The sequence below is a fragment of the Parus major genome, chromosome 11, assembly GCF_001522545.3.
Source record: "Parus major isolate Abel chromosome 11, Parus_major1.1, whole genome shotgun sequence".
In the NCBI taxonomy this organism is placed as follows: Eukaryota; Metazoa; Chordata; class Aves; order Passeriformes; family Paridae; genus Parus; species Parus major.
The window spans coordinates 2,616,482-2,637,650 of NC_031780.1; the positions used below are offsets into that span (position 1 = coordinate 2,616,482).

The following is a 21,169-nucleotide window of genomic DNA, read 5'->3' on the forward strand; positions in this document are numbered from 1 at the left end:
AGGATTGGGATGATCCCGGTGGGATTGGGATGATCCCGGGGGTCGCGGGGCGGTGCCGTTCCCTTGCCGGCAGCGCCACCTGGCGGCGCCGAGCAGGGACCGCCGGCCCGCGGCTTTCCCAAAATTTGGTTTCAAAGCCGTCCAGTCAGGGCCGGTTTGGAGCCTTTTCTCCACCAGGTGGATGCTAAAAGCTTGTTTTTCTCCCTTATTAATTATTTTTTTAAAATCTCTTTCAAAATGTGTTTATTTTGGGTTTTATTTTCCCCTTCTGGCATCTGTGAGGGGGCACATCCCTTTATCCCATCTTCACACCAGTTCCAACTCCTTCATGGAGCACTTTTGGATCAAACCTTTTCCATGCCCAGTGGGACAGATGGGAACACCTGGAAAAACATGGAGTAATCCATGGATACAGGCACCTGACACAGGATGTTCTCAGATGGGGTTGATTATCCACATTTGCAGAAAACCTTGGAGAATCAACCGGTGGGAACAACGTCCAGAACATTAAATGGGTATTTGGAATCCCAGGGGATGAGTTTGGCACCAGGTTCTTATCAGATATAAAGGCTGAGATCCATTAAAATCAGTGGGTGTCTGATTTCTCCCTCAAAACAAAAAATTTGGGATCTCAGGGGATCCAAACAACAGCTCTTGTCACTTTTGGAAGGGGATTTTGATTTCTGCAATGCTTTTGGGAGGCCACACCCGAACATCTGTTCCTTTTCCAAGCATAACTCCTGCCTGATGCTCTGCAGGAAAAGGCAGTGCTGGGATGCTCCTGGATTTATCCCTGCCAAGGAATCTTTGCCACAAGGAGTCATCCTCAGGGATCAAACAGGGGGATGAAAGGAGGTGCCTGGAAGTTGGTGTTATTCCTAGAAATCCTCAGATTGGCTCCACAAGTGAACAAAGGCATGGGGCTCCCTTGTTTTCTTAAGTAACTTTCCCTGTCAGAATCCAGTAAGGAATTAAAACCAGAATATTAATATCAGTGGTTGGACTGGATAATCCCAGGGGGTCTTTTCCAATCAAAATGATCCTGTGGGTTTATTATTGATAAAAGACAACAGAAGGAATAAATCTTATTGAGCTTCTGGCTCCATATCCCAATTCCCATTATCACAGGGTGCCCAGAGAAGCTGTGTCTGTCCCTGGAGCCCTGGCAGTGCCCAAGGCCAGGCTGGATGGGGCTTGGAGCAGCCTGGAATAGTGGGAGGTGTCCCTACCATGGCTGGGGTGGCATGGGATGAGCTTTGAGGTCCCTTCCAACCCAAACCATTCCATGAGAGGCTGCTCTGATTCATCCAACTTCTGATAAACATTCCAACTCCAGTCTTGAACTAAACTTTTGCAGGGGAGCTGCAGATCCTTCGTAAAAATTCACTGAGGGAGTCACTGTGCCATCGACATGGATTTCCTTTCCTCAGACACTTCTCCAGCTCATCTCAGAGATCCCCAGGATGTCAGGAACGAGCACCAGAGAGCAAATGGCAATGCTAGAGGTGAAACCACCTCGGTTTAATCATGGAAAGGGATGTGGGGACACTGGCAGTGCCACTTGGCTTCAGCAGGGAGAACACGAGCCTGAGCACAGACCTTCCTTTATTTAAAGCAGCAGGACTCCAAAGCCCTGGAATGGCACAGAAAGTGCAGCTCTGTGGCTCAGCTTCAGGCTAATTACTGCAAAAATAAGCAAACACACCTGGGAAAGCAGGATGACATGGCCTGGAAAGTTCTGCAGGGACTTTGGGGTACCAGGAGTTCATTTGGAGCAGAATTTGCTGCAGCAGTTGTGTGGGGGTGAAGAAAAGTCACTGCAGGGCGGCAGCTCCAGGCACTGCCTCCTCCAGAGGGATGGAAATGCCAGAGCCTGAGCAGTGCAGGTGCCTGGAAACACTCGGAAAACACGAGATCCCTCTGGAAAAACACAAGCATGACTCTTGCCTGAACAATTATTCACTCTGAAGCCTGAAGGAGTGGTAGCCATGGATATGTTAATGCTCAGAAATGTGGCAGCTTTCACCACATGAATGTTTCCCTTCTTCCCCTGCCCTTTTTTTGATCCCATCTAACTGCCCCGTGTGTTTGCTTTATTCTTTAAGGAAAGGTAAACCTGGCTTGGCTCCAAGTGTGGGATGGGTGGGTGATAACACATTTGTGTGACATGGAGACCTCTGCAGGTGGCACATTTGGCGAAAGAATTTCTGCTTCGTGTCTTGTGTCCCAGAGCAGGAGCTGTTGTTTGTTGCTGGCAGGTGCTGGAAAATTCTGGAGCAGCAGGACCAGTGGGATTGAAGGCTCCAGGTATCCCCTGGGACACAAAATCCCCTTTGGGAACCTCAGTTCTGTCACACAGAAAAGCCCAATAAAGGCTTGCTTGGGGTTTTTTGAGAGCTTTTGCTGAGTTCTTGGCCTCTCCTCCTGTTGTTTTCCAAAGGGGTGGGAATCACCAGTTGCCTCCAGTCTATCAGGAGCCACCTCTGAGTTCCCATCTGTAAAATGTGGATGCTTCTGAGGCAAAATTCTGGGAGAAAATTCTCCTTCATGCCCTTATCTCCCAGAGCAGGAGCTGTGGTTTGTCCCTGGCAGGTGCTGGGTACCTTGATGGAAAGTTCTGGAGCAGCAGGACCAGTGGGATTAAAGGCTCCCAGAGCCACCCTGATGCTCCAGGTATCAAAATTCCCCTTGGGAACACCAGATCTGTCACACAGAAAAGCCCAACAGGGGCTTGGTTGGGGTTTTTTGAGAGCTTTTGCTGAGTTCTTGGCTTGTCCTCCTGTTGTTTTCCAAAGGGGTGGGAATCACCAGTTGCCTCCAGTCTATCAGGAGCCATCTCTGAGTTCCCATCTGTAAAATGTGGATGTTCCTGGGGCAGCAGAGATGGACCAGAGATAGACCCACATCCTGAACTCATTTCTCCCAGGCACTTCAGTGGGATGCCCAGCCCAGAACAATGGCAGGATACACGACCCTAAACATTTCTGCAGGGCTTTGAAAGATGAAAAGCAGGGACTTTGCTACCTATGTCAGAGGAGGGGCAGGGAAACGTTCCATGATGTTTATAGCAGCCATCACGGACATTACACATGGAAAGATGGGAAATGCTGCCCTTTTCTGGGAGGGAGATAATCTTTAAGAGATGGCAACCAGGAAATCAAAGCATTTGGTACACAACAGCCTCCCAAGCAGGGGGGTTTGCCCGAGGAACGTGGCCACAGCCACAGATGTTTCCTCCAGAGCCAGAAGTGCTGTGAGGGGCTGTTCCTTCAGAGGAACCGGAATGAGAGAAATCCCTGCACACGCTCTTCCTCCCCCTCCTCACCCCTGTGCAGAAAAAAACCCAGCCCCAGTGCTGGATTTTTCAATGGAAACATTCCCCTAAAAGCTGTTTGTTTCTCCCTTTGGAGCAGGAGAAGATGATGAAATTAAAAAGCATACACACACAAAAAAAGGCATGACTTGAAGAGAGTGTTTAACCATCCCTTTCCTGATTTTTTTTTAATTGGGATAACGGGATAAAACCTCTGTCCTTCCAGGCTGCGTGTTGGGAGGGGATCAGGGAGATGCTGGAGGGCTGGATGTGGACCTGGATGTGAGATCCAGGAAAAAGCCTTGATGGTGAGAGATCTGTTTTTCTCCCCTTTTTCCTTCCCTGGAAACAAATAGTCTCTGACTCTTGTAACTCAGAGCCTACCCAGCAACCCAGCTTGTTTACTGTTGTCTTTGGTGGCTTGAAGCTGTGTGGCCTTGTCCCTGTTCCAGGAAATGCATGGACACGGCTGGCTGAAGGAAAACCCTCACGCCTGTGCAGTTTTTGGGGTGGCACGGAGCCACCTCGCCCTCATTGTTAGCAGATTCCAGCGTTGCCTCACTGCTCTGAGCCACACACCATGCTGGCACTGATGGCCTCCAACAAAAAACCCCTCCAAAGTCACCCTGTTCTCCATCCTGGAGCTGGTGGAGGCTCCACTCATCCCATGCTGGCTTCCCTCGGCATTTCTTCCACAAGTGAGGGTAGGGAGAAAGGGAGAATGGTCCTGGGGAGGTCACATCCCTCATGGAACACCTTGATGGTCACCGCTGATCCCAAACCCTCCCGGCTCCAGGGGTTCATTCCACACCAGCACCTTCCCCCACTGAACCCCCAAAAAGAGGGGAGAGCAGCAACAACAGCTCAACAACAGCATCTCAAATGTTTGGGCCATGAAAGGAGCTGGAAAGAATGTGCCTGACCACATGACAGGCGAGGACATCGGGCTGTGCAGAGAATAGAGAGCCCTCAGTCTGAATTATTGGGAACAAAGTTGGCTCAGGAAAGCTTTTCCCATTGTACTGCTGAACGTTTCTTCTCATCACACAGCCCTGCTGGGGCTGCTGCTGCACCCAAGGCTGTGCTAAGGATCACTTCAGTCCCTATTAAAGGCAGAGTAGAGATCTATCAGCAGCATTTCAGACTTTTCTGCAGCATCCAGGCTCTGCTCTGCTACTGTTGATGATTTTCTGATGAGTCTTGAGCAGTAAAACTGGGCCAGGATCCACCTGAGATGAGGCACATTTTGTATCTTTGTGCACAGGTCACAGCTACAGCGGGTTCAGGATGAGGAATAAACACTTGAGAAGTTTTCTGCTCTATAAAGGCTGTAACTCAGAGAATGTTTCAGGGTATGGATTTTATGGTTACATTGTTGGTATCTTGCACAGCCTTGATCTGGGCTGAAATAAAACATAAGCAGGCTTCAATTCCTCGAGATTTCTTATGAGATCAGAACCCAAGGATTCAATAAAATCTGCTGCATTTCAGAGTTTTGTGGACTTATAGAAACCCCTCCTGACTTTGCTCTAAGGGATGCCTTCCTGAGCATGCAGAGAGCCTGGAACAATAGCTCTGACAGAGGCAGACTGCCCCATTCACTTTTCCTACACAATCTGTTTCCTTTAGGGTCAACCCACAAGAGAAAATCCACATCATACAGCTGGAGACACCAGAAGGCCGTGCAGGGCTGTGCTTTGGCCACTCTTGTGTTTAATTATTTTAATTTAATTCAACAGCAGTTTGGCAGCTGGCACTGAAATGTCTTTTAGCTGGAGAGCAGCAGCACCAGGAGCTCCATCTCTGCCCCTGTTTCCCTGACTCTCCAAGGTAGATCTGCACTGATTCCAGAGAAAGATTTACTGACTGAGATGGCAGCACCTGAAAGACCTTGACTTTTATTAGTTACCTGCATCAAAAATGCAAGGGTCACTGCAGTGTTTTTCCAGTCCATTCAAAATGCTAATAAACTTAAGATTACAGTAATTATTTTTCTTCCTAACTACAATTCATAGAATTATGGAAGTTGAAAAAAAGCTCCAGGATTATCAAATCAAATCTGTGACCCATCCCCAGCCCAGAGCACTGAGTGCCACATCCAGCCAGTCCTTGGACACCTCCACCACCTCCCTGGGCAGCCCCTTCCAATTCCTGACCACCCCCTCCATGAAGAAATTCCTCCTGATTTCCAACCTGTTGGATAACCCCAGTTAGCATCTCCTCATAGCATGGTTTGGAGTTTAACTCTCAGCTGGGAAAGCAACAGGATATTGGGTAAATGCAGTGAAATGTGGCTTGGAAATACATGACAGAAAAAAGTGACAGGCTGGAAAGAGCCCAGATTTTGGACACTGCTCACCTGTGGGCTCCACCCAGAACCACAACTGCAAACAGAAAAACATCCAGATGTTTGTCCAAACAAATCTGGGCCCTGGTTACAGGCTGGGCTGACAGGAAAGCAAGCAAAGTTACCACATTTACAGAACACATAAACAGATCTGCACTGAAACTTCAGATGGGAAGAAAGGATAGAAGGTAGAGGATGTGATTCCTACAAATGTGACCAGAAAAGGGTGGTTCCATCTGAAATGCAACAGAGGAAGTTTGAGATGCTGGAAGTTTTCGTTGGCAGAGTCACTGGCTTCTAACTGCTAAGGTCACCTGGACATCTTCAGCTGAGCAAGAAATATCCCAGAGTCAAAAGGAACAGCAAATGACCCCATTACTCAATTTGCCATCATTTGAAAGGGACAGGCAGGGATGGATAATTATTTTTTTGCTTTTCTTTCATCTGCTTTGGAAGCTGATGATGCAGTGAGTGTGTTTGGGTAGTAACATAACCCTGACTCTCAGCCTTGAATGCACAAGCCCTGAAACACGACCCACAGGGCTGTGCAGTGCTCGTCTGGACTTGGAGTGATACTGGAAATCATTTGGAGCTGTACAAAGAATGGAATGGAACTACTGATTTTTTCCAGATCCTTTGTTGACCTTACAAGAAGTTCACAGAATGACAGAATGGTTTGGGTTGGAAGGGATTTGAAAGATCATCTTGTTCCAACCCCTGTGCTGTGAACAAGGCCACTTTCCACCATCCCAGGCTGCTCCGAGCCCAAACCTGGCCTTGGGCACTTCCAGGGATCCAGGGGCAGCCACAGCTGCTCTGGGCACTTCTGCCAGGGCCTCACACCCTCCCAGGGGAGAATTTCTCCCCAATATCCCATCCAACCCTACTCTCTGTCAGTTTGAGGCCATTCCCCCTTGTCCTGTCACTCCAGGCCCTTGTCCAATGTCCCTTTCCATCGGGAGGAGGAGTCACTTCCATTTGGAAAGCCGCAGTGAGCTCATCCCTAATCCCTCCTTCCTCCAGGCTGAACCATCCCAATTCTCTCTACCTTTCCTCCCAGCAGAGCTGCTCCATCCCTCTGCTCATCCTGGTGTCTCCTCTGGACTCTGTCCAACAGCTCCATGTCCTTCCTGTGCTGGGATCCCAGGGCTGGATGCAGCTCCAAAGCTTTCCTTGAGCCCTTCCCTACAGAGCCACATGACAACGATGAGAACTTTTTATTTAATACTGAATAAATGGCTGACCCTCGAGGCATAATAATCTGCTTAAAATATACTTAACAGTATTCCCTGGCTAAGAAAAAAAGTTTCCAACTCTTACTTTAAAAAAAAATAGAAATCCATTTAGATGCTTACTTTGACTATGTGCCCAGCATCACTGGCAAAAGTGCTTCTGTTTAGAAAGGATGGCTGGGCCAAAATTCAACTTGTTTTTCAGGAATAGGAAACCCAAGGGGAAAAAAAAAAGGTAATAAGAGCCATAGCAGATAAATCATTATTGGCATTACACTGGAAGGGAATGTTCATGTCCAGGACAGTGCCTGGGAGCACTTTCACCTGGAGAAGTTGTGTGGTGCTGTCTCACCCTCCTCACTGATGATGTGGAACAGCATCAGGGATGGTGACAAAGGCACAGAGGCTTTGCTACAATCTCTATCAAATTCCCAAAGAATTCCATGCCAGACTAAGCACCAACAATGTGCCTGCTTTTCATTATCATCATCATCATCTTCGTAATATTTCACAGAGGAATCACATCTCAGTGATCCCAGCAGCTATTTCATAGTTATCTGATCCATCAGAAAGGCAGTTTTGGGGAAAAGCAGAGAAAACTGGGATTTGCTTTCCTCTGAAATAAGAAATATAAGGTTTACCAAGGGCTGATTTAGCACAGAGCTGAGAAAAGGGTTCCCATTTTTCCTACCTGGTGTTACCAGCTCTTAGCAGAGCTAGAATTAAACCAGTGTTTCCACTCTTCAAGGCACAAAAAAGACAATCCCTCTCTCCCTGGCCATTTTTATAAAAAATAAACTTAAAACTTCCAACAGGCAAAGCCCATTTTTAGCAAACAGAATTGTTATCCTTAGGACAGATTTCCTGCTGCTGGCTTTTAATCTCACAGGTTAAAAAGGGCAGGTCCAACTTTAAATGACTGTCTGGAACTACCTTGCTGCAGGTGCCAAGGGGAAGGGCTTTAAGCCAGGCTTAACAAAAACACCAAACAACACCAAAACCAGAGTGTGAGCACTTTGTGGGCATTTTTTTATAGAGAAATGGGTCCTCTCTCACTTGTGGGGACAAACCTTTGCATATCCAAGTGCAGGAGTGAAGAGAGTTTGTGTAGAAATTTGGTTTAGTTAAACCTGAGGCTTAATAAAAACCTTGAAACTTCAGGTTGCCTTCTCACAAAACAATGGAAACACCTTTTATTTTGATTTCTTTTCTCCTCCATAATCATTTGTGACTATGGATTTCTCCTTGCCCTCTGTTCCTCTGGCTCTTGGCCAGCTCCACTCTCAGAGCATTGCCCCCAAGGCTCAGGCCTTGCAAGGAGGACACAGCTCTGTCTGCAGCTCCTTGATCCCTGTAATCCAGGAAAGCCCTGTGCTGTGCTCCCTGCCAGTTCACCCGAACAGGAACCACCCGCAATTCCCTCAGGGCGCTTTTCAGCTCGCTCACCCTCAGCCTGCCAGGCAAGTTCCCCACGTACACACTGCTAATTGTGTCAGATCCCTCTAATTTGGGATTCACAGGATCACTTTCCACACGGGGTTGTCCCACTGGAGCTGAGCCTGGAGCAGCCCGTGTTTGGGTATTTGCAGCCATCACCTTCTTGTTTGAAATTGCTGCTCTGTTGGTGTTTGCCAGGGCTGGATGTTCATCTTGGAGGGTGACATCCTTGCCAGCCTGCTTCTCCCTGGATCGAAGAGTCTTTAGGATGGGGATTTTTCCCAGCATCTCAGAGCTGACCTAAAAAGGAGGAAGATGGATATAATTATTAGAAAAGGATTTCTTGCCTTCCAGAAAAAGATGATGAGCATCAGGGCTCGTTTGTGCCATAAAAAGAGAGGAACCTTTATTATCCTGCTGCCACGGACAGTGCCAGAGCATTCCAAATGTTCCTAATTGCTGGCCTGATTGGGAAGTCTCTCCCAAAATACACACTGCAGGACAAAAATAAACATTAGTGACTCTTGAAGCACAACGTGGATCCAGCAGGCAAATCCCAAACCAAGTCAGGACTATTCCAATTTGACATTTATTTATCTGAGTGCTTTCAGATCTGTGTTCTCCTTGTTCTGCCTCTGTGTTTGCTTTGACCAAGAGCCTGTGCTCCTGCCCTGGCAGAATCCATCCCAATCCATCAGACACTTCCACTCTTTTCCCCCAGAACAGGATATCCCGTGGGCTGGGTCACACAATGGTGGAAGCTGCAGCGGGAGCGTGCCTTGGAGCAGGGTTCCTATGGATGTGGGCCCAGCTGGAGGCACATCCCCTGCTTGGGGCACATCCCCTCTGTGCCATCCGACCTCCCACACCACCCACAGCTCCTCAGATCCCACATGGATCTGCTGGGCTGGAGCAGGGAACAGAAGTGTTCGGACACTGCACTTCACACTGTGAGTCTGTTATTCCTTCCTTCCTTCCTTCCATCCATCCATCCATCCATCCATGCCCCGTTCCCAAAGAGCTTTTCTGTGAGGGCTCTTCCTCTCCACAGCTGAACCCCATCCATGTGAGGCATGAGATGCCCCAGGCTGCACTCAGACACTGGCAGGAAATGCAGTGGTTCCCCAGCTAATGTGGTCGAGCTCTTGGCTTGCACACTGTGCTTGGAAGGAGAAGGAATTCCTGCTTGGCTGCTGGACAAATCCAGCATCCATCAACACCAGATCCAATGCTGAAATTTAGGGAGCAAAACAGAGCGTGGGGAAGCAATGCCTGAGCTAGCAGAGACCCAGGCTAGTAGCCCAGAATGTCAGCAGGCCACTCCAGCAGGGCAGCACCCTCAGCAGGCTGGATTGGAGCAGCAGCAGTAAATCCCAGCCAGGACATGCCTGCAGATCTCCCAGCCCAGACCTCACTCATCCCAGAGCCTCTGGATTCCTGCTCCTACAGTTACAGTCACAGCCAGCCTGGATCTGCACAACATCAACTCAGCTCTCTGGGGACAGGAGCCCAGCTCTGAAGTGACTCGAGGAAAAGCCAAGCCAGGGTGGGGGCAATGTCAGGATGAGGTGACAGGAAAGTCACTCAACAGAATTCTCTTCATGCTTCATCTTCTGAAGAACAAACAAGCGGGTTTTATTTCAGGCTGGAACTCTGCTAGTTCTGCTCACACAACATCAAACAACAAAGACTTGCTCCAGGAGCCTCCACACTCAGAAAGGTGCAGAACATTTTCAGATTTTACAGAGCTCTTACTCTGTGGATTCTGGGGCTGATTTGTTTTTCTCAGCCAAGAACTCCAAATGCAGCATTTGACAGCAAACTCCTCTTCCCTGAGTGATACAACATCAAACCAAGGGCTGAAGGATCTCACTTTGTTTGTCCTGGCCAACAATTAAGAAGATTTGTTGTCCTCTGTCAAATTTCGAAGTGAAATGTAATCTCTATGCTAATTAAACCAAACAGGAAAAGCATTTTTCTGTTCTCATGCAACCAACCACTCCTGGGCCCAAAGTACAACCTCAACCTCTTCCCAAGAACAGCTCCTTTCATCCTGAAATTAAACTCAGTTGCCAGGGCACGGCTTGGTGTTTGATTAGAAAGGGAAATGCTACCAAGGGCAAACCCTCAGGGCTTTGGAGATTAGGGCAATCAGAGATGGGCACAGAGAGGATAAACTCCAATTCCCAGGCTTTCAAGGACAATCCAAGGGCAGGATTTAGATATCCAGGGAACAGCACAACCCCTAAGAGACTTCCACAAGGCATCTTCTCCCACTAGGCAGATTTTGGCATCAGACTGCAGCTCTTGGAGCTACTGTTTGAGGCTCCTGGCAACTTGAGGAAGATACAGGAACAACAGCATTTATGTTTTAGGAGGAATTTCTGCACAGTAAGGGGGATTAGGCATTGGAATTACTGCCCAGGGAGGTAGTGGAGTCCTCAGCCCTGGAGGTGTTTAAGGAAAGACAGGACATGGCACTCAGTAGTGTGGTCTGGGATCAGTCACAGGTTGGATTTGATGATTTTGGAAGTTTTTTTTTTCCCATCTCACTGATTCTGGGATTTTTGTGAGGGCTGTGAACTATTTTCTTTAAAGTTCTGATCAAACACCACCATGAAGTGATTCTGTCATTCCCCTAAAATCCAGCCCTTTGCAGACACAACAGCAAAATACCTTCACAGCACCAAAGCAACAAAGGCAGCTGACTTAGGGCTTGTATTTCTTTGTATTAGCAAAGATTTGTAAAAATCATTAGACAAGTTCTGACACAGTCAGCTGACACCTTCCTTTCTCAAGAGGATTTACCTTAAGGACTTTTTTCTCTGGGGTCAAGGAGAACATCTCAGCTGGGTCAAACCTTCTAAACCCTTCCCCATTTTCTCCCACTTTTATGCCACAGAAAGGCAAAAACTCAATTTGGGGTTTTGATTCAACAAACAAATCCACTGGGGTTTTGGGGGTGAGAACTAAAAGGGCAAAGGGGACAGTGGGTGGCAGGGGAAAGGAAAAAGCTTGTTCTGCTCTGTTGCAAAAGAGCAAACAAAAGAACCCTGTGGTAGTACAATGTGTTGCTAATTACAATCATGCAAAAAGTTCCTTTTGTCCTGTGAGCCGTGGAGGATTGCAAGGATTTATTTCCATGTGGAGAGAGGCCAAAGATATTCCTCCTCTCTTTCAAAGAAGCTGCACACTTCTGGGTGCTGTGCTGGCTGGTCAGTCCTCCCTAGCCTTGCTCTCCCCTGTCTTTGTCCCTACCTACTGCTTTAGGCTAAGCCAGAATTTAAGGGACATTGCAGCCCAGGGTTGGTTGATGCAGCTATGGGAACATAGCAAACCCAGCACTGAAAGCTTCCCCCATCCCTCTAAAGTCAAGGCCAAGCCATTTAGTGATGTTTTTAAACTTTGGATTGAGTGATTTAGCTTTGGTAGTGAAACCAAAGCCGAAGAAGCTTCCCATTATCCCTTGACCACCAATTCCCAGGCCAGTTCCACACTTCAGCTCTCTGGGGCTGGCCAACATAAGTGCTTGTGGGTCTGTGCCATAAACTCTGAAGTGATTTGGGTTAAAAATAACTCCACCAAAGACAATTAATCATTTAATAATCCTGCCTACACCCTGCCATGGCTGGGAGAGCCTTGCGGAAAGAGGACAGCAGGCTGGATAAATTCTTCTGGCACACAATTACTGGGAAAGGAGCTGAGGAGGGAAATGTGGCCCCTTTCTGACAGAAACCTGAGGAAAAAAAGTCCTGGATGCTGAGTGCCAACACACATCTCCCCACACTTTAACCACAGCATCCATTGCTATGACACCTGGTTTGATCCCAAAATGTGGTGGCAGATGGACTCCTGCACCATCCCTGCTGGAACACCAGGGCTCTCCTCACCCTCTGCTCCCACACAACTCTCATCGGAGCCACTTTCAATATTTAGCTGAGGGGAATGAAGGATGTATTTGTCCTCTGTCAGAGTGAGTAATGCTGACCCCTGAGCCAGCCCAGGCCAAGGCAAACAGCACTGAGATTTCCCTGGAAGCACTGCAATCCTGGAGTGAGGCAGACAGGGAAGGGCAGATTGGATTAGAGGCTGTCCTTATCCTCTCATTTCATTCTGCCTCCCACAGCTCCTCATCTCACTGACACTGGAACATGGGGATCTTGGGAGACTCCACCTGCAATCTCGTGCTCAGCTCTGGTGATCCCAGTGTCAGAAAAACATGGAATGTTGGATCAAGTCCAGAGGAGGCCATGAAGTTGGTAGGAGGACTGAGACACCTCCCCTGTAGGGACAGGCTGAGAAAGTTGGAGCTGTTCAGCCTGGAGCCATCTCAGCACCTTCCAGGATAGGAATGGGCAACAAGGAAGCTGGAGAGAGACTGTTCATCAGGATAAGGGGAATGGCCTCGAAATAGAAGAGGAGAAGATTTAATTTAGGTTTAGAGAAGGAATTGTTCCCTGTGAGGGTGGGCAGGCCCTGGCACAGGTGACCAGAGGAACTGTGGCTGCCCCTGGATCCCTGGAAATGCCCAAGACCAGGCTGGACAGGGCTTGGAGCAACCTGGGATGGTGGAAGGTGGGCAGGAGCTTGGAATAAGATTCTGTTTAAAATCCCTTCCAAGCCAAACCACTCCATGATTTTAAGATGAAGACTGATACTGCTGCCCTGGCAGGCTGCAAACACCACCAAACATCTCCAGTGCTCCACATCCACCAGCCCTTACAAAGAGGTGGGCAAAAGGTGTTGGCAAGGTTCATCTCTGCCCATCCTCAGAGGGCTCTGACCCCAGATTGTTCAACACCTCCAGGACAAACCCCACTTTTCATGTTGTGTCCTCGTTTCCAGGAGCTCTGAGCAAACAGGGATTTGAGGCCCAGACAAGGCCGGGACAGCAAGGCCAGCACAGTTGAACATTTTATCATTCATTTGCACAAAATGTCCAAATATGTGCACACAATCCAAGGGCATATTTCTGGGAGCTGGCAGCCCGTGGAGCCTGCTGGTGTCCCTCAGGAGAACCTTATGCAACCCACACTTGGAATCCATCCGTGGCAGCTGCATTCCGGGGACTCTGCAGCGAGGCTCAGCTTTGCAAAGGTGTTGAGATGTGTGACCACGTGTGGAAGCATTCCCTGCTCCCAAAAAACACACCAAAACAAAGCCTTGGCCACACTGACTGCAATTTCCTTCTGCTGAAGGATTTTCCAGCTTTTTGTGCATTTTTTTTTTGAGCTTTCCTTTCCAAATATTCTATCACAGACGCAAATCAAAGCAGTTTGTTGTCAGAGGGTTTCCATCTCTGCCACTGGGATTCCCTCCACAGTTCATTTCATTTCAGGAAAATTCTTTTCTTACTGCTATAAAATTCTCAGCAAAAGAATTATTTCAAAACCAGAAGGAAATTCCTGCTAAAATATAGTGATTTTTCCACCAACTACTCTCATTTCCCTCTTCATGAACCCAAATATTTTAATTTGTCTGTACAGTTTCAATTCAAAATAAACACAGCACAAATAACTTGATAATTGGGACAAATATAATAGCCAGTGTCCCAGATAAAGATCAGTTATCCATAGAAAATATTAAATGAGAAAGCAAGTAGCTTCATGAATTTAGAGTTCCCAGAAACAATGGGTTGGGTTTTCAATGCAGATGAAGCCAAATAATTCTCCACTGGCATCCAAATAAAGTTTTCCAGAGTGCTCAGCTCTCAGCAGCTCTTGCTGCCCTCCAGTAACTCAAATTGATGTCCCAAAACTCTGACCTCAGAGGCACAAAACTTCCACAAACACCTCTCAGCACTCTGGATTTAGAAGTGTTTCTAGAGTGCTTGATAATGATTCTTTGGTATTGATGATATTGTGGCTCTTGCACTTCCTTGAAAGTCTTTAAACAGCACAGAACACACAAGAGCACTCCAGGAAAATGCAGCAGCTCCTTCAGAATGGAAATGGAGCCCTGGATTTGTCAGCTGGGTGAGCACCTCCTTCCCTCTGGAAGGAAAACCCAGAGTGTGCACTACTGGCAGCACGTCCTTACAACAATCCTTAGCTCTAATCCCATATTTGCAAACACCTGGATTTCAAACTCCTGGCCTGATCCAGCCCTGTTCAACCAAGGATCAACTTTTTTTTACAGTGTACTTTCCACCTCACACGTCCTCACAACGAAGTTAAGCTACCTGCTGTTGACAAAACCCCATGTTTAGTAGTGGATGATTTATTTACTCACTGCCTCTTGGTTCATTTAGTTTTGCTCTGAAGAACAGGAATGCACCAGCAAAGCCAGGATTTGAAGGAGAAAAGGAGGGGGAGAAAATGATGGAGAAGCAGCCAGGAAAATCCAGAGGACAAACACTTAATTAGCCCCTATCAAATGTTGTCTTTTTCACCCCCTGGTGATTAACCAGACCTCCCACCTCCAAACCCCTCTGTGCAAGAGCTCAACACCCAGGTACCACCACAGGCACAAACAAAATAAATGTCACTCATTTCCCTGGGGAACAATGGTAATTTCTTCTTCATATAGACACCACACTTTGTTCTGGTCCCAAAAAGACAGAAAAGTGATGATTATCCCTGCTCTGGCTGGTCTTCTCCAATTTTCCTGTTTAATCCACACAGCTCCAAACACAGCTTGAGGTGTTAAATCAACACTCAGATATTCAAATGAAGGGTCAATCTGTGCTCCATTCTCAGTGAAAGCTGCAGAAAATTCAATTTCTGCTAAAGGCACAGAAAAAGAAATAAAGAAGTGTCAGCAAGGCCACTTACTGAGAAGTCTGACACCAAGGCAGACAAACTGATCTAAAGTATGTTGGCAAGATGGATGGAGCACGAGGGGTAGGCCTTCAACACAATTACATTCAATAAGATCCTAAAAAAAAATTACAATTCAAAAATAATTCAGTGGAAAAAATGCACTAGGACAGACAGAGCTGTTATTTATTTATTTATAACCTCAAATCCTCAACCACAGGCAGAGTAAAATGCTCTCCCACCATTGGAGTAAAAATAGTCCTGGCTAGAATTTGTTTGTTGTAGATACATTACCTAAAGAAATTTAACTCTTTTTGCTGGTTGGCAAATTTTAACAAATGATTTTTCATTTCCCTGGGAGTGTTTCCTTAAAATTCCTCACTTTCTGTGGGTGCACAGTTCCTCATTTCAGCATTCCTGCTGCACACACTCATGCAGGATTGTGTCTGCTCTCTAACTGGATGATTTTAGAATGAAAATCCAATGACAAAAAGTTTTCCCAGCAAGGAACCTCCAGTAAAACAATTCACTCAAGGCTTTTCTAAAACTATTTGGGAAGCTGAGGAAGTTTCTGACACTGGGAAGGGGGAAAAGGCCAAATTCATAATAGAGGAACTACCAATAAATAAATATTCATGTTGAAAGTCACTGTTCTTCCACCTGAAAACGAGCTCCAACCACAAATTTATCCCTGCAAATTGAATCCACTACAGAAACAGGAATGTACCACAGCAGGTTATGTTTTCCTTTCACAATCAACACAGATTCTACCCACCAGTTCCAACCCCCTGGGACACTTCCCACTATCCCAGGTCGCTCCAAGCCCATCCAGCCTGGCCTTGGACACTTCCAGGGATGGGGATTATCAAGATACCTCAGATTTGGGAAATATCTCTCCTCCTCACCATTACCCCTTAAACCCCACTGCACACAGATGCTGTTTTGTTTCACCTGACAAACACATTTGCTCTTTTACAAAGTATTTCTAATAAAAAAATTGCTTATATATAAAAATGAGGTGTTTATCAGCAGGTTATTGGTACTGGTAAGCCACCAGCACCAAAGGTCTAAGATTTAACTTGAATTGAGATTGAACTTGCCTTGTGCCACATTATTCCCTGAGGTTTTGGTCGCTTGCAATTAGTCTGGATAGTCCTTGTTGGAGTGAGGATGTAATCCACAGTTAAATCATGATCATCCAGGATCTCCTCTGCTATGTCAAGCACCTACAAGGCAGAGATTTGCTTAAGTAGCTAAAAACCAAATTCCCTAAAACTGTGCCCCATTCCTGATGTCTTGTCACAGGAAAATCCATCCAAGACAATGGGAATAAAGATGCCAAACCAGCATCATTCCATGTCTCCTCTCCAGAGAGAGCAGGAAGTTCCCCAGAGCTCGCTCCCCACTGGAGAGGGGATATTTGAACATCTGAGCTCACCTGGCAGTCGTGCACGATGGTAACCACAGGTGTGTCCTCCTGCACTGCACCCATGGACACCATCATTGCATATTCCATGTCTGCATAACCTTCCCCTTTGCCAATTCTCCAGCCTAAAGCACAGAAAAGAGGGGAAAAAAAATAAAAATCCAAACAGCAGAGTGGAAAATTGTTAAAACTGTGTCATTAACCGGGCAGTCTGCAAGTTGTAACTCTGGAAAAAATCAGATCAGCATCTCTCACAGAGCACAATTTCCTTGAAATCAGAACTGAAATGAAGTAAAACATCAGTTTCAATGATTCCTAAAAGATCCCAGAAGCTTCCCATTCAGAATAAACAAATTTAATGGAGTTAACACAGCAGTTTATTTAGCAATTGTATTTAGAACCCTCTATTCATGTCCAACACAGGTTAATGTGGGTAAAGAGGAGTCTGGGTCACGTACAAAAACTGTGTTATTTTAGGCAAGGGATAAAGTCAGTGGAAAATTTTTCAGCACCAGCAGGTTTCCAAAATACGAGAAAACGCAAAATCTGATCCCCAAATAGGTACTGAATCAGCAGGTCTGACACATGTCCTTCCACACAGCCTGTGTGAGCAGAGATCTCTGAGCAGGGAGCCTGCTTGGGTTCCTTTAAAACACAAATAATTGCTTGCCTCAAGAGTTTTCCTGAGAGCCAAAACATCTCTGCTGTGTGCCCACTGCATCCTGGAGGCATTGCTGCTTCCTGCTGGCACTGAGAGCAGGGATTTGTCACACACAGAGGCAGAACCCAAGACAAACTCAGCTCCAAGGATAAATCTGTCTGTGCCATGTAGTGTGGCCTTCCCAACACTGGATTGGGACCTTCCTGCTGCAAGTTTTTCCTTACCTTTTTCAGAGACAGCCACTGATCCCACCACAACCAAATCCACTTGTGCTTTCCCATCCAGCCCCACAGGCACGCTGTAGTCTTTTACACCCTGCAGGAAAAAACAGTGTTTGAGGTTTGCAGAGTGCACAATCTTCCAAGCACTGAGGCAGAAATCCAGGATATTTTGATAAATCCAAGTAACTCCCCACATTTCCAAGTGTCTCTTCCATGTTTAGCCAAGCTGTACATGTCTGGGAAGTTATCCCCCAGGGAATCCTAGAATAGATTCCCTACTACAGTGACAAGAATTTTGGCACACTGCAAGGAGAGCTGAGGGAGGTGGGCACTTTTAGAAGCAAGGTTATTTATTTAGGATCAAAATCTGATATTCTGAAACACTTTTTTGGAAATCTGTTCCTAAAAATGAGGGCAAGTGACACTTCCTATTTACACTTCCCTACTCTACTAAAAACTTGAGGAATACCAGAGCACTTCAAATGCTTCAATTAATTCTGAAATACAAATCACACAGCTAATTTAGACACAGACAGCTACAGCACAAAGAAATCTGAAGTTACACAAAGTAACACAATTATTTTTTCTTCCCCTCTCTCCCTGTTCAGCTCCACCCATTCCTCTTCAATCTGTTCTCATTTTAACAAAAATTCTGTCCAGACTGCAGAAATTAAAGATTTTGTTTATTTGGGTTTTTAAATATCAGAGGTTTAGAACTATTAAAAATATATCTCGTGATCCAATCACTACCAATATATGTGTACAGCACACTGCAAATGCTCCTCACACCAACTCAACTTGGTGCTAATTATAAACTAACAAAAAATCACAATAAAGAGCCAAACATTTTCTGTGCAGAGCACAAACCCCAAGAATTCAGTAATTTGTGGCTGACTATCAGCACTAATGCCCATCAGGCACTTCCCAGCAGAGTGGTGAGGATTGTTTGCACAGTGCTTTGTAAATACAAACTGCCAACAGCATTTTTTCATTAGTGGGCTGGGGGGAAAACCAGAAACGGGGTGGTAAGAGCCCAGATCAGACAGCAGGCCAAGAGAAAGGTCTCTTTCAAAAGTGCTCTTCAACCCTGAACAGCTTAATTAGTTAATGACTCCAATAGAAGTTCCAACAAAGAAAGTCACTAATTACCAGCCATTTACAACCTCAGTTGTTTATGGCGTTGCTGAAGAACTTTATTGCCTTTAGCAGGAGATAAAGGAGGGAATAAATCCATATAGTAACCTCTTCATGCTGTAGCAGTTGGGTTTTCACGGCAAATAAAGATGGATATAAAACCTGCCAGGGTTTTCTGGCCAAAGCCTTCAGCTGTGGAGTGAGATTGTAACACGAGAGGGCAGCAAGAGACCGCGCTGCAAAACCAAACCTCACCACGTGCCTGCGCCTCACTGCATGCAAATGCCACAATTCACGGGTCTGTGGATGCTCTATTCTAAAAAAAAACCCTCCTCTTCCCTATCTGGTAACACCTAAGAGCACTAAAATATTCCCCAGAGGGTTCTGCAGCTTAAAACTGCACAATGAAATAGCCTGAAGAAAAATCTAACTCACCTCAAGTTGCTCATAATTTTCCAAAAAACACTGAGAAATATCAATACCATCCTGCTAAGGCTAAATTTTTTCCTGATTTCAATCCTGTCGATGACAGTTGTGTGCACAACCCCAGGAATAACATCCTAACAGGAAGATATTTCAGGTCTTCCAGCTGGTCCATCCTAACCCCACACTGTCCCACAAGTTAATTCAGCCCTCCCTCATTCCCACCTGAGACGTGGCACATCTTCTCAGGATCTCCTTGGTTGCACCTGGAGGGGGAACAATCCTATTGAACAGCCCAGTCCTCAGACGTGGTGTGGGAACCAGCAAAGTCTTCCTTGCCTGAGGAACCACATGAAAAGCTTCATTTTACACTGAAGAACTATTTTTATTGTCACACAGCAAAAGCTACATGGCCAAATATTTAATTTGTTATGTTGTAGCTAGTGTTGTTAATTCTGTTGTGGTTGTAATATTAATTTCCTCCAAATACAGGAAAATTCCATTAAAAGGTTTATTGAAGAAATAAAAGGTAAGGCATACATTTGAAGATATTTGAGGACACACCTTTAAAGACATCCCATCCTTTAAAGCTATGTCTCTAAATGACTTTATAAGATATATTAGTTTCAAACTGACAAAGGGCAGGGTTAGATTGGGTATTAGGGAGAAATTCCTCCAAGTGAGGGAGGGCAGGCCCTGGCACAGGTGCCCTGAGAAGCTGTGGCTGCCCCTGGATCCCTGGAAGTGTTCAGGGCTTGGAGCACCCTGGGACAGTGGAAGGTAGGAGGCTGGAACTGAATTATATTTCAAATCCCTTCCTACCTAAACCATTCCATGATACCTCTTGACTCAAGGTCCAGCAGTGAGCTGCACATCAGAACTGCTGAAGATGTAGTGCCAGGTGTTGCTGAGGTGCTGCCAGGCTCTGCTGTCCCCTCCCAGCCCCTCCTCAGGGCTGCCAAGGCGCTGTTACCTGCAGAGCCGCCAGCCGGGCACCTTCCAGAGGTTTGTCAGGATCCACCTTCACCTCCCGTGCTCTGCTGAACGCATCCAGCTCCCTGAGAGAGCAGCAGGCCTGGAGAGAGCCCTGAGAGAGGGAAGGAACCAAGAGGAGAACATTTTCACTTACTTCCAGCGTTAGGAAGCGGGCGTTCCTCTGGGGAGCATCGGGGTTTATTTTTACTGTACAGGCAGCCTGGAACTCCTGCAAGCCCAGAAGCCTCGTGGCAGCATGGGAGGCGCCCTGTTTGCATAAAATATCAGCGGATCAGAGAGCTCACAGCTGAGATGGGCAATTTAGAACCTTTCACCCTCTAGAGAGGCTGATCTCCGCAGATTTTTAATTGAGGGGCTGGTAATTTCCTGTTAATCCCTGGAAACATCCACGGCCAGGCTGGCCAGGGTTTGAAGCGATAGTGGAAGGTGTCCCTGCTGAATGAGCTTTACGTTCCCTTCCCATTCAAACCAGTCTGTGCCTCACCGACAGGGCGGCTTTGTTTTCTCTCCTTCGAGGGCTGCTGGGGGGTCTGGGGGGTACTGGGGGCCCATCCCGGCCCGGGCTGCAGAGCGGGCAGGCCCCGAGGCGAGGGCAGGAAGGAGCAGCAGAGGAGGCGGCCCAGCGCCGGCAGCCGCCGGTACCTTGAAGTTGGGGATGCGGCCGCGCACGGGCCGCGGGAACTCGGCCAGACCGGAGGCCTCCAGGTGCTCCCACACCTTCTCCCGGATGTCCCACTTGGAGGAGGGCCCTGAGGGGAGCGCCCGGCCCGGCGCCGCCATCGCCGTGACGTCACCGCCATCGCCGCCCTCACCCGCCCGCCGTGACGTCACTGCCATCCCCCCGCTCTGCCGCTCTCCGCCGCGCCGTGACGTCACTGCCTCTCCGTCCCCCACCCGCTCCTCAACCCTGACGTCACAATCACGCACGCCACGCCCCTCTTTGTGACGTCACTATCATAATACCCCGCCCCTTTATTAAAATCAGCCCTGAGGGGCGGGGGCCTCTGAATAAGACACACCCCCTCCGGCGAGCGCACGGCGGCTACGGCGGCGCTGAGGGCTCAAAACGCCTCGAAGGCAAAGTTGAGGGAGCAGGATGAAGGAATGTCGCTCAGGGCCCGATTTATTTCTGGAATTAAACATAAAAAAGGCCGTGCTGGCGTATTAATGTGAGATTTCCGCCCGCGTTATACAAATACCACGGGTTTTCCACCACGTCTT

At 47.2% G+C, this 21,169-nt stretch overlaps 1 protein-coding gene across 3 annotated transcripts in view; it reads right to left on the reverse strand.

The window, feature by feature from the left end:
* Positions 1-20,796, reverse strand: part of MTHFSD (methenyltetrahydrofolate synthetase domain containing) — a 24,245-nt gene extending 3,449 nt beyond the window's left edge. The window contains exons 1-8 of one of the 3 annotated variants that reach the window (XM_015640213.2): positions 20,591-20,796; positions 20,082-20,195; positions 19,178-19,291; positions 17,399-17,489; positions 16,526-16,638; positions 16,188-16,313; positions 8,339-8,629; positions 6,709-6,845 (exon numbers count right to left, since the gene is read on the reverse strand). In XM_015640213.2, the coding sequence (XP_015495699.1) occupies positions 6,709-6,845; positions 8,339-8,629; positions 16,188-16,313; positions 16,526-16,638; positions 17,399-17,489; positions 19,178-19,291; positions 20,082-20,195; positions 20,591-20,785 (1,181 nt within the window). In that variant the 5' untranslated portion in view covers positions 20,786-20,796. Of the gene's footprint in view, positions 1-6,708; positions 6,846-7,893; positions 8,630-16,187; positions 16,314-16,525; positions 16,639-17,398; positions 17,490-19,177; positions 19,292-19,925; positions 20,040-20,081; positions 20,196-20,590 lie in introns of those variants that run through there. The other 2 variants (XM_015640216.3, XM_015640215.3) reach the window with 2 other exon arrangements.
* Between the last annotated feature and the right edge of the window lie 373 nt (positions 20,797-21,169).